Raw genomic sequence first — 17,466 nt, 5'->3', positions numbered from 1 at the left:
TTTATATTGGCATATCTGCCTAGTGATACAGCCCAAGCCCTAGATCTGCACTTCGACATGACACAGCGAGGCTGCCCCGCTGTGGGCACATGCCCCACATGGCACAAGCCTTCAGGCTCTGCATCTGCCTCTAATGACTACCAAAATACAAAGGCAGCGAGGTGCTGACACTTCTCTTCCCACCCTTTCCTTTGAAGAGCTGTGAGGAAGATTGATAAACTATGCTTGCGAATTGAGGGTCCAGGACTGAAAAGAAAAATGCAAGATAGGCCATTTTATTTTTTCCTTCAAGAGGAGAGAACAGTCTCCACTGAAGCAGGGAAATAGAAAATGAACCTCCAGGGCAGTCATGCTGAATCTCTGACTGAACCGTACTCATGTGCTTCTGTTTAATCACCATCCATTTCCTCTTCAACTGAACAATAAATATGTAGTAGCTTTTTTTCATAAACATTTCAGCCAGAACTTGTCCTAACAAAACAGTGTGTAAGTCTCAAAATGAAGAGATTTCAAGGCACCTGTGCAAATTTATAATCCAGTAATTAATAATCATGCACCTTTTTATCTTATAAACTCTAAGGAGTAATTTCCCCATATGAGTGTAGTGCACATCATAAATCCACTCTAAATGATTTTTAAATTTGTCCTTTCCAATTCCTGTTTGAATTGACATTTCGTTCTGGCAGAAGTGGCCTCCTCGGATGCCTTCTCCTCTGCAATTAGCTGAGATTAAGCAGTTGGAGAACTAGCACAGCAAAGATCAGAAATGCTCTCAGTCACTGATGCTTTGATCATACCAAACAGAAGAACAACAGCAGGCTGTAGTTTGTGGCTTGAAGGTGCATAAATAAATATATCTGTGAGACATTTTTAAAGTGATCTGTAGCAGATTGTGCCAGGAAATGGACTGCATATTTTAGTTCTGGCAAGCATCTTATGTGCTAGACTATCTACAGTTTCAGTGAAAAATACAGAGAGCCTCATCTATTCCTTTGTTCAATATTTATATCTTCACATGCTACTTAAAAATATGTTAAAAAGAGCTAAATACATTCCAAATGCAGATCAGAATTTAATCATCAGCAATCTGAAACTATTCAGGGCTTTGGGTTATTATTATTTTGAATACATGCTGCAGATTCTGTTTTTGGAATGTGCACTCTGGCTATCCCAGCAATATGAGTAGCTTAAGATATGCGGTATTGCACAGGGTTTTAGCCACATCCTAGCCATTGAATTTAATAGTAGTTGAGCAGCTAAAACCCCTTATCAGTGCTGTGGAAGTGTTTCCCAGGGTGAGCGTAGACTGCCCACAGCTGTCTGAATCCTATCAGCTAATTCTGCCTGCTTGGCTGCATCCTGGGCAGAGCTTGCGTTAACAGGGAGCAAAGTCTGATACATGGAGTGAGTTAAAATGAGCATCTGGAAACTGAGATGGTGCGAGCTCTAACACACTTCCTAAGTGCTTTGGAAAACTTCGTTATGCAGTTTTTGGCCCTTCCAGGCCAAGACTGAGAAGCTAAAAGAACAAGCAGGCTCAGGGTATTTTGGCTTGTCCAACTTCAGTCCTGAGGAAAACTGGGAATGCCAAACATGAAAAGAAAAAATAAATAACCAAAAATCCTAAACTCTCCCCCTCTCCCCCCCCAAAAAGTCCCTCTCTCTCTAATTGTTGCCTCAGCTTTAATTTCCCTAAATGCTAAAGAGTTGTTAGCAGGGCTGGTGTTTCTTTCTTCCTTGAAGTGGATCTCTCCTCCTTATCTCTGTCTGCACATTGTGTGATGCATTGCCCCGTACTAGGTAATGTTTCAAAGCAACGTAAACGAGGGGCCATTCATCTTGTCACACAGTCAGTAAAATTCTCTAGTAGTTACATGTTCCATTTCACCCAATCCTGCAAGTGTGCAGCCTTCCAAATGTAAGAGCAGCAACGTGTTGAAGTCCTTGAAAATGAGTGATGAAGAAGACCAATGAGTGTACAGGGCAGGAGCACACAGGGGGCTCACAAAGTGAGGGAGTGTAGAGAAAAGAAGGGCTATAGGGAGAGAAAGGCCAAGCAAGGCAGAATATTCTTTTTAAAAATGGTGGGAATATTAAAAATTCATTTTGTCCTGGGGGACTTCTGCAGGTAGACTCCTTTGGTAGATATGTATTAACAGGGTAGCACCTAGCTTTCATAAATAGTTTTGAGCAGTTGTTTTGAAAGAATTTGCGGAAGTAGGAAACATAATTTGCTTCATTATACCTGTGGGAAAGCTTAGGTAAAGAGAACTGATTTGCTTAAAGTAAAACTTGCTGTCAGCTGAAGCAGCAATGGTCTCTTGAGTCCCTCTTTAGTGCTTCACTCCACAGGTCTAGCTCTGCCACACCACCACTTTTCTGTGTGTACAAGCTAATACAAAATCTTTTCCCTATCCAGTTCTCCCCACTGCACAGCCAGATGTGATGGCCTAGCAGAATGATCACTTTTTCCATTCCTTGTCCAAATTTCTTGTCACCTTCCTCACCATACCATAGTTTAACATTAAAAGAACGCTGTTCACTGCTGTTGGACCAGTTTCCCCCAGTATCCCAAAAAAGGTATTGACCAGTTCCTGGATAAATAATCACATCCATAGAGTATCCACTGAGCTGCAGGAAGCATCTCAAACCAGAGTGTTGGATGTAGGATCAGCTAACAGGGCCTGAAGAGCAGTTTCACTCCATTGTTGGCACAAGTCAACAATTTCAGGGCAGACGGATTCAAGACATTTCTGAAAGCTTGGAATTTTTTCCTTATTTGTTTTCTTATTTGCTTGTTTGGCTTTCCCAGTTTCCTTAAGGACTGAATAGTGGACTGCTATCCCCCAGACATCATTCCTGGAGTAGCTCTGCAAACCCCAAATCATTTCCAAACCTTCCTAGCACAGTGGAGCCTGTTCCTGAGTGAGAGTCCACTTTATCAACGGCCAGTCGACCCAATCAATATCTGGTCCATCCCAACGCTGACACACACCCCCATCCTGAATTCATCCTGAGGGGTTAAATACCAGGTAGGAAATGAAGAGGAAAACATTGGTGGAGACTCAGCCGGTGCGTCTGCTGGCAGGTCACAGCTGACATTGCTGTTCTACATGTGTTTGCTGCTCTTGCTAATCCCAGGGCTCCAGAGCGATTTATTTTTCCATTCCCTTTTTGTAAACAATCCATTGGCAGCAGCCAAAGTCAATCAATTGCTTCAACCAGAGCTAGAAGCACAGAAAACAGTTATATAAAGCAGAGACAGTGACAAATGACAGGAGGGGGGCAGCGGGCAGCCGGGGAAGGTGCGCAGAGCCAGCTGCTCGCTGCCGGCGGCTCCATCATCTCCTTGACTTGTGACACCGTGGTGTTCCTCTGCGTGAGGAACACGGGCCAGGCCGCCCCAGGGCCTGCTGGGGGTGGAGAGGTGTCACCTTCAAAAGCAGAAACCTTCTGGTCCAGCTGAGAGGCAGGTCATGCTAAAAATACGCTGGAATGCTGGAAATACAGCAAAGAGCCTCTATGGAGGCAGCATGGCTTTTCCTTGAAAGCAAAGACCATGTGTACCATCTCCCACTCTTTTATGTTAAAGATACCTGTATCCAGGTACAATATAGATATAGTGACAGTGATTTCAGTAATGAACTTCAGATTTTAGCTTTTTCAACTAAAATGGAGGCAAAACACTTCCCAAATGTCACTATCTTCTGCGGTTACTACATGTCTCCAGCCTCAGACCAGTCCTGATGCACAGGACAAGTTCCTTGACATGCCCCAAAGACAGATGCATTTCTGTGAAGAACATAAGATCCCTAAAGTGACTGATAGCAATGCACAGAAGGTATCAGTATGACACGAGAGTAGTGTGTCTCCGCAGGTCCTACAGAAGGGATTTAAGCAAACAGTGAAAAATTTCCAAGTTTAAATTTGCTTTAGACACTAAGTTTAGTATTTCAGCTTTTGAGAACTTTCAGTGAAATTTCTTGAGATGATAACAAGCCATGACTTGAGTTTTGTAATCATCCAGAAGCTGCCACTGAATATCACATCAGAATATTGGTCTGGAGTGGGTCAAACATGTGAGTCTTCACCCTTTGATCTTGCTCACTGAACCAGCATTTTCTACAGATTTCTCTGACTCAGCTACAAGCACAGAAAAAAAAAAAAAAGCAATGAGATTTTCTTTTAAAAACAGTGCTTTCCAAATACAGAAGGAAATGGGAACATGAGTTCAAAATATGCTATGCCTAAATTCTGAATTTATGTGAAAATGAAATTCTACTAGGGAGCACATATTTTTTTTTCCATTTTTGCTGCTGGCTTGGGCTGCAATCTCATCCAATTTTCCATTCAACTTAATGAACATCCATAAGTGGTTCTGCAAATGCAAGTGTTAGCACCAACACTTTTCTTTCAAAAGGCATCAAAAAACATTTAATTATTGCCTATTCATCCCGCTCCTCTGTTTATTTTGTCCAGTGAACAGCAGCAAGCACATAGTAAGAAAATACCGTGGGCACCTTCGAACAAAGATTGAGTCTGGAGAAGGAACCATTCCCGTGCGGTGCCACAACGCGGTCCAGACGTGGGATGGCGTCTTGCTGGGAGAGCAGCTCATCACCATGTCCTGCACAGACAAACTCGCCAGGTAAAGTAGCACCCAAAACACGTTTTACAAAAATGTTTGCCACGTGGGAATGAGTTTGATATCACTGTGTGGCTACTAGCAGAAAATAACTAGCAGGCACTTTAAAGGCTGCCAAAACAAGGACCTTCTTTGTATGCAAATGCAGAGCGTAGAAATAGAATGGAATGTAAATAGAACATTTTCCCAAATTCTCCATGGATCGTTAGTTACTCTTTTAAGTGTGACAAAAATATAAGCCCACTTTGAAGCACTTTTGCCAATAGGATTTCAGGACACAGCTAAAATACATCCACTCTGCTCTTAGTGGGTCATTTACCTCAAAAGCTGCAAACCAATCATCACATCATCAGGCCGATGGACCTACCTCATTTGCACCCCATTGGATAAAGTGCCCTAAATGCCATTAAGAATCTTTCTACTATTTTGAATGTCACTGCAGAGCTCGGATGTCACAGGCATCTCTCTCACAGGCACATGCCTTACTGCTCTATTCTGTAAATATATATTTTTTGTAGAATAATTGATATTTAATAAATATTTCATAATGATTCCATGGTGGCACATAAAGTGTCAACACATTTCCCATTCTCAGTTTAGGCTGTTAACTTGTAGCAAATGGTAGATATCACAGACTGAAAACAAAGTCTGTGTGTGCTTATTACTATTAATATATATTTATATATTCTTGCATACTTATGTGCATATATATATAATGCATACTTTTATATATATAATGTGTATAAGCTATAGATGCAGTTTTACATATAAAATACATTACTTTATAAAAATGTAAATATTATGATGAAATTATCTGCTGTAATAACATGCCTAAGAATTCAGTTAAATTACATCAACAGAAAATTTGGCTCAATATGGTAAAGGCTATACAAAATATTATTTTAAGGATTTGACCTGCTGAAGTTAAAGTGGGTCTATAGGCTTAGCAAAGGTTGGAATTTTCACAGAAAAATATCTGATTCCACCAACAAATGAGGGCACGGACAGACACAAATGACAGAACACAAAATTTGCACTCTGCTGAGTAGAGCAGTTTGGTTTGTTTCTATGGAGGATAAAGGGCCTCTTCTGCTATAGTATTTTCAATTATTCATAAAGTGACAACAGAAAACCTGAACTGTTTTCAGTGGAGCTCCTACACTGTTTTCAGATGCAGATGGGTTTTCTAACTTGAGACACATATGACTCAAAAAGAAACCTAAACAAATTTATGATTAAGAATTGAAGTATTGCACTCTCTTTTTGAATGCCAGTAGCCATATATGACAATATTTTTCCAAGATAATAGAATTATTACAGCTCTCATCTTTGATATGCATTAATTATTGAAATATTTGTTATTTGTACAGTTATTCACATGGTCACAGGATTTCCTAGACCAAAAGAAAAAAATCACTAGACCAAAAAAGTCAGCAATCATTGCTACCTGTTTTGAAGAGCAAAAGTTAGAGGGCCAGGTACAGGCCTGAGGCTGATGAAACGGGGGAAAACGCAATGTTTGTGGAAATGGTGGTGGTGGTGTAACTACCATTAGTAGTATAACTAGTTACTGCTTACACTAGTAACCAGTACCAGCACCAGTACACTGGTTACTGGTGGTGTAACTAGAACTGCACATGTGTCAGCATTTGGGACATTTGTCCATGGCACCACACTGAGGTAAGTGTCAAGGCCATTTGCAGAGAAGATGGCCATGCAGGGTATAAAGGCTCTGGTGGAGAATCTGATCACATTTCTGTGGCAAGAGCAGCACAAGCGTCTGGCAAAATCCGGATACCTTCAGAATTAGGATTTTCTTATTTAACAAAGCAGGCCAATGTCCCCAGATCTAGCTGTATTTTCCTGTTGCATCTCCTTGATAAAGACCTAACCCAGCATATCTCCAGAAGACTTTCCAGATGAGGATGGGTCAAAGGGGATCTCTGTGCCATGCTCAGTTTCCAAGAATGATTTGCATCTTGGGCATTTTTGAGTAGAGTTAAATGTTATTGGGCATTTCTGAGTAAAGCTAAATGTTCTGGGACAGGAGAAAATAGTAGATGAACCACTAAATTATCAGCTGAAGAGAGAAGACTGAAGAAGGGGAAGGCTGAAGGTAGAAAATGACCACAGAAGAGGTTATAGTTTTGATGTAAACATCTCTGGTAAACAGAATTGATAGAAACCAGACAAGAGGGACTCAAAGAGGTATTTCTGAGGAGAAGAATTAAGAGTTAATAGAGAGCATTGGGATAACTGTGAAAATCTCTTTACATGTGAGAGACAAAAGAAAAATAAATGGACTAAAGTAGCCACCACAGTGGTATGTGACACAGGGAAAGTTCTGGAAGCTTTTAGAGCAAATGCCCAAGGCCTTCTAGCAGAGATACCAACCCCACTGCACTTGTAGTTCACAACTGCCCCTTCCTTGTACCTGCCCAGTCACATTATGAGACATGAATGTGCTATTTTATTCCCACCAAGCTTCTAACTACACATATTTGTGTTATAACCTCGCTTGGTTTCACAAGTTCTAGTTCAAAAATCTGTGACCTAGGAAAAACATAAATATCACAGGAAAGGTCTGCAAAAAGATTTTCCCTCCCAGGTCAAGCCACTAGTGACTATGTTGGCAATGATTTTTGGCTGCTAGGATATTTTTTGTAGAGATTAGCAGAGTGGAGAGAAGAGGCTGGGATATGATGGCTTCAAGAAGATTGATACCAAATTTTAGTTTACCATATTAAATATGACCTATGAAAAATTTGTGCTCTATCAAAAAGGGAAGAAGTTTAAAGTTTCTTCACCTCAACCTTTTTTCACCCCTCGTGGCTCTGTTTTATCCCTTTTTCATCTATGAACATAGAAAGTAAGGATGAGAAAGGACTTCAGTCAAGGAGACTGCCCTCTCCCCACCTCCAGCAGAGTTCAGTCAATGGCTCTTGCACTGTACTTCAGAGCTCCAAATATGTTCTCTAACACATTGGCAGTTCACCCTTCACATATGTGTAGAGCACAAGAATCTGTTTTTACATCATCTAGACTTGTCTTGCAATGAAAACAAAAAATCCAAATCTGAATTCGTATTTGGATAACTTAATAAAATCTCACTTGGATGCCTTGGATTTTATTGCTTGTAAAAGCCCCTCAGGAGCACAGGGCTATTAGATATTTTTTCCTCATGAGAACCTAACAAGTAGCTGCTAAAATATGTATCCTTTTGCATTATTTGCAAAAGCTGTTATTATCAGAATATCAAAAATCCAAGAATGGAGTTTCTCAGAAGACCAAATAATTTTCTATAAATCATATATCTAACAATTTATATTCTTTCCTGCTCATAGGATAGCCACCAGCAAAGAGTGGTTTAATCAGATTTATTTGTTATTCAAAGGCATTTAGCAATTTTTATTACTATCGCCAGAAGTTCGCTATGAGAATTTGATGCTCAGTATGTGTTATTTGGGCTCTGTTACTTTGTGGAGATTGGAGGATAAACAGCCTGGTATCATACCTATTCCCTTACTGAATTAAAGCAAACACTTCTGGCATGAATACTCATGTTATTTGGCTCAGACAGGGAATCTCTAGGTGAAATTCTGCAATTTTATTATAAAGGAGGTCACACTAGATCTTGGTACTTCCTTCTGGCTTTAAAAATCTATGCATTTATATGTGCAAATTTAAAGTTTGGGCTTTGTGAAGCCCCAAATAACCTGCTGTAGGAGAGTGTTAGCTTTCACACAACTTCTGTAAGACTCACAGTGTAGCTGAAGTGAGTTCAGTCTTTCAGTGCTGCAGATTTTAGATTAAGCCACATGCTTCAGACATGATGTTCATTGATTACATTAAAACCTAAGACTGACTTATGCTTTCCTCTGTATTGCCTTAACATTGTATGCATGTGGGCAAAAATCATCAACAGCATAAACAAAATAATAACAAATAATAACAGAATTCTTCTTCTGCACAGAGAAATTGCAGAAATCAGTTCTCATGGTATCAGCCAGCCCATAATAGCAGGGTCTTTCCACCTGAACAATTGCACATAAAATTTTGATGAAAGCCACTGCTTGTTGTTTTGCAGATATGTGAAATAGTGCTAGGAGCACATGAGGAGCTGCTAGGATTTCCATGGTATGGTGCTCTCATGACATAAACCAACATTCCCAGGTCACACATGGCTGTGGCACCTCCACTGCCTCTCCCTGCAAATTGTTTTGAGTATCTTGATCCAAGCATTTTGTGACAAGGTTAATTTTTTTTAAAAAAGTTCTTATGTAGGTGTCTCATTGGACACCAAGTTCTACAATATACTGCTCTTCCTTGATACATCAACACAAGGGGATTGGGGGCTTACATTATGACAGAGCACATTTGTGCTGTCTGGATAGCCATCAAATAGATTTCTTTGGAAGAAATGCCAGCTTTCTGTGCATCAGACTTTCATCTACCCAAGCTAAAGTGACATATTTGTAAATGCATGAGCTTTATTCCCTTGTCCTCTTCCAGACACATGCATTTGCAGCTGCCCTCACAGAGTGCAGGCTTGAGGAATGCTCTTACCCGGGATTTGGGAAGAACAGCCCTCACAAATACTCCCTTTGTTGAGCAAATACCAGTCAGAATTCAGTGTGTGTTTTATTCACTCTTGCCTTAAATTTGTTTTCTTCCTGCAGCTTCTCAAAAGGTCACCTTTAAAAGATTGTGTACTTTTTTGCCACCGGGTTAATGGTCATCCATTTTCATGTACTCCACAAAAACAGTGCCATTAAGCCCAGGGGCTGAGTAAGACTTAGAACGTCTAAATTATACCTCACCTGTAAAATGGCAGAAACGGGAAGAAAGGACCTCCAAGCTGCACATTACAGCACAGGCAGTCTATTCTTGTCCCATGGCTAAGGTCTGTGGGTTTGGGCCCATAAGCTGTAAAGTAGGAATGAATCTGTCTCATGACTACACTCAGAATGTTGCAAGATAACGTGGTGCTAAAGCACGGTGTCAAGATTTAGCAGTAGGAATCTGAGATAGCACTTTGTCTGATCATCTAGGCATGTTAAGCTATATTTAAACATAGCATATAAAAATGAAAGACTTAAAGTCTGTGTTAGACATTGTCTTTCTCAGATCTATTTTGTGTTAGCCTGTTGACTAGGCCATTGCTAAAAGGAGCCAGAGCCCTACAAGGTAACTCTTCAGAAAAGCTACTTCAAAGGCCGCATATTAATGTAAATGAAAATCAATTAACACAGCCAGATCTTCAATTAGGAATGATTTGTGCACATGATTTGTAATTCCCTCTCTTAACCCTTTTCTGTGTGACTGAGATTTCATTTTCAATCCCTCACCACAAGGTATATTCCAGAAAACATACATAAGCCACCTACTGCTAAAATACAGATCAGAAACTAATGCACTAGTTCCAGTTTCCAAACCAATAATAGCTAAATAGTCATATAAATAGGAGCACCCCAGGTGCTCTGCTGAGCATGGACCACCATGAATAACAATTTATATTGTGTGAAGCCCAGAAGGAATTACTGGTAATAGAATCTGGGCTGCAGTATGTTAAGGACATGCTAAGCAATAAGCCATAAAGCTGTTAGTAATGACAAAAGGTGCATCTTTTATAAAAAGCCTGTACAAAATCAGCTTTGAAATTTATTAATGGACGAGGTTTCCCAAGGTCTGTAAGAGACACTTCAGTCCCACCAAGCACTGAAATGAGCAGCTCTTTACACCAGTTTGCCCCAGAGCCCCTTTCTCAATGTACTCCATATTTTTGCTGCCTGCATTTTGGTTGGATATGGGGGGAATTCACGAGGTGATGCAGCAGTCATGGCCAGTGACAGGGGAGGTTACGGTGCCCAAGGACGAGGGTGCTCAGGAGCACCCGCCATCCCAGCCATGGAGAACAGCATCTCACTAAAAAAAGGCTGCCTGCTCCTGAAGCCTTCCCATCCCTCGCTGGCATTTCAGTGATTGACAAACAGGCAAAAATATATTTATCTAAGGATTATCTATATTGAAAACCGGACGCAGGATTTTGTCTTTGTAAACAGTGCAGTAATATCTGGTGTTTGAACAAAATGAAAGGTAGTCTTTCCTTTCATCCAAAGCACCAAAAGCTCTTGTATTTACGAAAGCAGGGGAGACATTTGGTTTTATTGATACTGCTGGCGGAAAATGATTTGGATTTTTTTTTAAAAAAGGTCTGTGACTAAGGGAGCAGTGGGTTGATTTTCTCTTTATTGGAAGAGTTATTAAGAAGTACGTGGCATAGAAGGGTGACTTGCCCTTGAAAACAGCCCTTAAAATCTGGCACAATTAGGAAAAATCCAGAAAGATTCAGCATATTTCTTTATAGTGAGTAAAGTCACATTGATATATTCAGGGCCCAAAATCTAACACTGCATTTGCTCTGAATAATAATTGTATTTTGAAAAGCTACATTTGATGAGAGCACTTTTTTATAGATGGGAACACAGCTACTTCTATGCACCTAAATTAAGCAGCTCCTTCAGAAATGAACACCCTTATTGATAGTTTTGCTGTTGCTACAAGTGTTATCATTCCCTATCATCCACCTATAAATAATCCCCTAGGTGCTTAATTATCGGAGGGCTGAGCTGGTGGTTACAGCCAAGTGCCTTATCCATGTGTGCACGTCAAGGGATGCAAGGTAGACAGGATAAAACACTTTCTCCCAAATATTTGTCAAATAAATCTATTGTTTATGTAAAATAAGGAAGTGGCAGCCCTCCACAGTAGGGTCTGTTCATCCACGGAGCAGAAGGAGACTAAGTACAATGATGGGAACTTCCCTTGTCGATGATTTCCAATAATCAAACTCCATTGACAACTGAATCCCTTTCTATGCTCGGAAGAACAAGCTCAGAATTAGGCGGAGAAATATCGTTAAAGGAGAAACAGGTTTCTTGCAAAGAATTTAAATAAAATAAGCATCAATACTTCATAATATATGATGTGAATGCAGTCTTCTATTTTTGTAAATAAAGCTCAGATGATTTCTTATTTGGGCATATTGCTTAAATTTATTTACTGCTGAACATATGTTGTTTTTTTGTTTATCTGATTTTTTTTTATTCTCTTTCAATCAAATATACATTTTTTTTAAGGAAGTGTCAAATGTTGAAAACAACACTGAGATCTTGCAAGTTTCCATCTGTACAAAGACATCACTGTCTAATTTTTTTACTCAGCTTAGAAGCTCATTTGAAGCCTAGTGCTCTTTGCTGAACTCATCTCTATTTCTTAGCTTGGATTATTAATTTTGCATCCTGATAAGATATTTATGCAAAGAGGCAGCTAGTTCTTTCCTTTAAAAGTGGTATTACTTGCAGGAATGACCACACTTTTTTCCTCAAATGAAGTTATGCAAATCTGATCGACTAAAGTAAATGTTTCATAAAACCAATGACTGTTTAAATTGTGGGACTAAATTGTTTGTATATAAATATTACCTTTTATATTCCATTTGAGTTTTATGTAGATGAACACATTACTTTAATGATCTGCATTTACAGAGGGAGACAGGGAGAGTCTGACTCTGAAATCCTCAGCAGCCAGATGGCTGCCTTTTCTTGCATGAGATTAAAAGATGTTTCTCATTCACAGCCCTGCTTCGGAGGCAAATTAATATAGCCAGCTAAATTGCTTGTGTTTTTGGAATAAAATTTAAAGAGAACTTTTTAAAGCAATTGGTGTCACAGGTTCCTAGAGCAGATTGCTCTCCAGGTACAGCATGCTGGTTTTAAACATTCAGTAATTAATGGAAAGTATTCCGTGTTAATTGACTGCTCCAGGAAAGGGAAATATAATGACTCCTTATTAATCATGAAAAGAGACATACAGCACGGAGGCACTGCAATAATTGCACTAACGGTTGAGAAATGTTAATTAATGAAGAGAACAATGATGTAAGAAATTAGCTACATAATGTTTGCTGCTGTTGAAAGCAGTGCTTTAAACACATTATTTAGCATGGCAGCCATTGGATGGTGCCTTAAAGAGCAGACACCTCTTGCCCTTTCCTTCAGTCAGCTACAGAGACCCAAATACTGCCAGGGCTTTGGTTTTTTAATGAGCCAAAATATACTCTGTGAAATTACATTTTTCCAAGGAGTTTTCAGCTTGTGCTTCTGGACTCAAAACTGTTCAAACTGATTGACAGTGTTCAACCTATATAAAAATATTATTCAAATGTAAGAAAGTATGTGACCATTTGTTTGATGGAGAACAATTTCTGGTGAGATCATCTGAACTGGATGGGTTTGCTAGAGAAGACTACTTAGAACCAGCCATCAGTTACATTTATTGCCTATATTTATCTAAAAATCCATAGGACATTAAAATGCAGAACGTTCTGGCAATTAATCCAATAGCAGTAGTAAACAACTCATAATCATTAATGGTTTGAGGGCCCGAAGGTTTTCACCATCTCTCTGTAGAACCTTTGCGACAGCAACAAGGTGAGACAAATTCATCAGTCTGAACAACTTCAAGTGCGTCAAATTATTTGTTAGAAATAAATTGCCTAAAAGTCTAGCTATTTTCTCTTTCTCTCTCTCTCTTCAGGAATAGGATTTGATTCTTATGGTATGATTGCTATTAATATAGGGTATGGTATAACCTTTGATTCATATTTGTATGGTAGTTTTTGCAGGCAAGTGTGAGCCTGGGAATTTCTGCAATTATTCACAATTTTGCAGCAGTGTTACTGGTCACCTAAGTCACATGGCGCATTTTGCATTTATGACTAGAGGACTGGAGAGTATCACAAAAAGTAAAGGGCGGAATAACAAAAGCCCTCACAGTGCAGGTGTCTGGAAAAAAATATATAATTCTGCTAAAAACTTCTGGTAAATGAACATTCATCATACCAAAATGCTTTTATAAAGAATAGCTCTCAACAGGAGGCCCCAGTTTGCAATAGCACAAGAGAGGAATAAGCCCCTTAAGTCAGTGGTGTCACAGTAATCTAATACCATAGCACAGTAATCAGGCCTACAGGTGTATAATAAAATAATCCGACAGTACAGTTCTTCATGCACCCCAGTGCTAACACAGCCGTTTGCTGCAATGGCCCAAACAAATCTGAAGCCCGAGGGAGTCTCGGTCGGGACTAATGAAGTGAATCCTGCTGCAAGCAGCTGATGCAGGAAGGGCACAGCCTCTTTTGTGGCCCTTCCTGCACCCATGTGTTTTAATGCTCCTGAATTTCTTTTCCAGATGGAATATCCTCGGGCTTCAAGGTGCTCTCCTCAGCTCCTTCATCGAGCCCACCTACTTGCACAGCATCATCGTGGGAAGTCTCTGTCACACCGGTCACCTTTCGAGGGTAATGAGCCATAGGATAGAAGACATTGGTCAGCTGCCAGCTTCATATAGGCGTAATCAGCTTCTTCTCAGTGGTAAGCACACACTTGTCTTAAAGAGAAAGGATCCTTTTCCCCATCACCAATCACACCCGTCCCCAACCACAGTTACATCCTTGGTACTTGTTTATATCAAGTTCAGTATCTACCTCTAAACTGCATGTTTCTATGTTTTATTCTCCATTAATAATAAAAACCTACCTACCCAAGAGATTGCAACCAATGTTGATACCAAATAGGGCGATTCCTTTGTTGCCAGTGAAGTTCAAGGGAACATTAGTGGGAAAAAATGGGAAGGACTCTCAGTTTGGAGAGCAGCAGCTGAAGCATCTAACTGAGGTGCAGCTCTGCTCTTGTGTTACCAGAGGGCCAAGGTTCAGGTCTCTGCCTGTCCCCAACACTTCCTTCTTCCTCCTCAGTTAGCACTGGGCTCTGTGTCACATACTCAGCCAACAGCTGGGGCAGTTTAAGAGATTAACATCTAGCAACAACCACCCTTATAGAGGTTGCCATCACTGCTGGAGGGATAGCGGAGTTGGATATCTTCGAACACCTCAGCTGCAGAGAAAAGACCCTTCCCAAAGGCTATCACTTAGCAAAGTGTTGTATAAGTGTAGAAGTCTGTTCCTATAATGCATTTATGCACATACTTAATTTTAAGTATGTAGTCAGCATCCCTTGAGTTGGTTGAAATCTAAAATGAATATGTATATGTAGGTGATTTCCTAAAAGGAGACGGAGTATTAAATGGGGAGTTTTAGTCACCTAGACATGTCTTTGAGAGAAATAGGCCATAAAACTCTATTACCACTGGAAAATTAAGGCCTTGAGAGGTTATAAATGTTGCCAGTGGTCAAATGATGATATACACTATGTGATATACACTAGAGATGTATATATGTGATATACACTAGAGATGACAAGTGAGTCAAAGTGTGCTGGTTTCCAAAACACAAGCTAATCATTAGTCCATGCCTTTTTATTTTCTGAAAAGTAAGAATTCATAGAATAAAGAAACTGATGGGTTTAAATTGAGTTCTTCTTTTAGATGCAATGAGCATAAAAAGCTGTGAATAAGTGAATATCATCTGACAAAAAAAAATAGCACTATAGTAAGATTTCTCAAAACAGAAGAAAAAAGTGTGAGACGAAGGAAAAAACAGGGAATTTTTTAATAAATTTTATGTTCTTCAGAAGAGTGCAACACTTACCCAAACCAGCCTGATACTGTTTGGCACCATACCACAATCTTTTTTTGTCTGTTCTCTGTTCGTAGAAAGAAAAGGGCCTCTTTTCTACCCAAAGAATCATAAACAGCTTCCGTGGATATGTGAAACAAGTGCAAATATGTTGCATTAATGTACACAAGATGTTAAGGAAAAAAAGGGTGAAAAAGGCTTATTTAATTCGCTAAATAAAGACCAGACCATTTCAGAAGACTTTCAAAGAAAAGATAAATGCCCTAAAGGCATAATGTAAAGCACTATCCAGCAGTCATGGTGGAGTGTCCTTCCCTTACTCCATCACTTTGTCCCAACAATATCTTGCCTTTTTTTTTTTTAGCTTACCTTTGCTTTTTTTTTCTCTTTCTGACCTTTATCAGACAATATTTCAACATGAAAAACTTGGGCACCAGATTCAGGTGTTCACATAGAAGCTTTCTGCTTTTAAGAATTAAGACTGATGGACAAGTATGCAAGTATGAGAAAAAAAGATTTTCTTCTCTTAGTGCTACCTTGTCCAAAGCAAAAAACTTGTCTGTTGTAATAAGAAGCATGAGGATGGTGGAGCGTTTCTCCTCTGGCACTCTGCTCCTCTTATGCTCAGCAAGCTCTTCTGTTTCTATCTTTTCAGGCTTGCTCCATAAGGCAGTCCTTTTCCCCTCCACTCACTTCTTCCCACTCAAGCCATTCAAAGACATCTGCCATATGCCTAGATTTTCTCATGCAAATCCTCTTTTTCTGCCAAAAAAAGTATTGTCCCACACAAAACATGAAGATTTTTCACGTGTGCTCAGAATTTCTAGAATTGCAGCTCGGTAGCTTCAAGTAGGCTGCCGGCACCAGGAATAGCAGAAATCTCCAGTGTGGGGTGTGTGTGTGTGTGTGAGTTTGGGCAATAATGCCCACCAAGTCCATCCCATCACTACCCATATGCACAGCTCCTTCACCAGTTGCTAGCAGTCATGGACAGAGCGGGTAGGCAAAAGAAAAGGGCCATTTGCTTACACCTGAGGTCCTGCCTTCTTAGCACACCGTGCAGAAGCTTTGTTGTCTGCTGAGACTGCTCCTGGCAGTCTGTGCAGCCTGAGCAGTCCCTGGGCAGGAGCAGGGGAAGGTTTCTGCCCCCCATGTTTCATTAGGTCAATAGCTTCATCATGGTACTGCAAGCACAGCGTGGTGCCACCACTCCTGCAGGAAGCAGCTCAGAAACTTCCAGATGCCATTCAGGCTACTCTTTCTGCTGCCATTTCTCTATCCCTGTCCCTCTCCCTGCCCCAGGTCTTTGGACCTTTCTTGCCTACTTCCTTACCAACTCCTACTTCCTTAATGCCCCAACAAGACAGCAGCCATCTGGCTGCATCCCAGAAAAATCGCAGAGTGTTCAAAGCCTTCGGATCCTTGCAGGGGTTGTGAGTGTTAGGAATCTTCAGCTCTGCACAGGATCAGACTCTTATTTGGCTCTCAGATTCTGATAGTTGCTTTTCTAGAGGAGTCACTGAGCCAATACAGTGCCAGGGATACAGGGATGAGAGGTGAGGATGCCTCAGTGGACTACATTACCATTCCTCTAGGTTCCCAAGTCAAGAGAGTACTGCTTTTTATCTACTTTGTGCTCTTTTTCTTTAGTTTTTTTACTTGTCCTTGTGACAAAATTAGTTTGGCCAAGGAAGATAGAGTGATAGTTTAGCCACTGGGGAAATTCTCAGGTTCTGTGTGGTTTAGCACATACAGTGCATGCATGTTTTACAAGGTGAATAAGTCAAAAGGCTTTTCTGAACAGCTTATCTATACTTTTAATTCTTGGGTGCAGCCATCCAAAGAGAAAAGGCAGTATAAAGCAAGTATATGGGGAAACTCTGCATCCCAAGCTCCTTCTCCTCTGTCTAACATGATGCACCCTGTCCCTCACACAACTCAGCCTCCTTCTCTACATCCCACATATTCATCATGAGGAGGATGAAGACACCCACAGCTGCCCAGGGGATTTGGGAAATGGCTAGCTCCACATTTCCCAAACATGGCTGTTACTTTGGCAGCATGTCTCTGCTTACCAGAGGCCTCTGGGTCTCCAGTGGAGTTCTTGATGGAGTCCTTCTCCCTGCTCAATAGCATATGACTACTTACCTCACCAGCATATATAAGATCAAAATCACAGACACTTCTATAGAGTCTCCATGGGATACAGGGGAACTCATCTGAA

General features: G+C 40.4%; 1 protein-coding gene across 1 annotated transcript in view; it reads left to right on the top strand.

Moving 5' to 3' along the window:
• The window catches only part of ADARB2 (adenosine deaminase, RNA specific B2 (inactive)), a 106,904-nt gene that overhangs the window by 80,603 nt on the left and 8,835 nt on the right, over positions 1-17,466 (top strand). The window contains exons 6-7 of the mRNA XM_026035672.1: positions 4,480-4,648; positions 13,898-14,079. Of these exons, the coding sequence (XP_025891457.1) occupies positions 4,480-4,648; positions 13,898-14,079 (351 nt within the window). The remainder of the gene's footprint in view (positions 1-4,479; positions 4,649-13,897; positions 14,080-17,466) is intronic.

This window comes from Nothoprocta perdicaria, unplaced genomic scaffold (assembly GCF_003342845.1).
Source record: "Nothoprocta perdicaria isolate Ctin4 unplaced genomic scaffold, notPer1 scaffold_164, whole genome shotgun sequence".
Classification (NCBI taxonomy): domain Eukaryota; kingdom Metazoa; phylum Chordata; class Aves; order Tinamiformes; family Tinamidae; genus Nothoprocta; species Nothoprocta perdicaria.
Note: the sequence above shows the minus strand (reverse complement) of the source record. Positions and strands in the feature narration are given on the sequence as shown.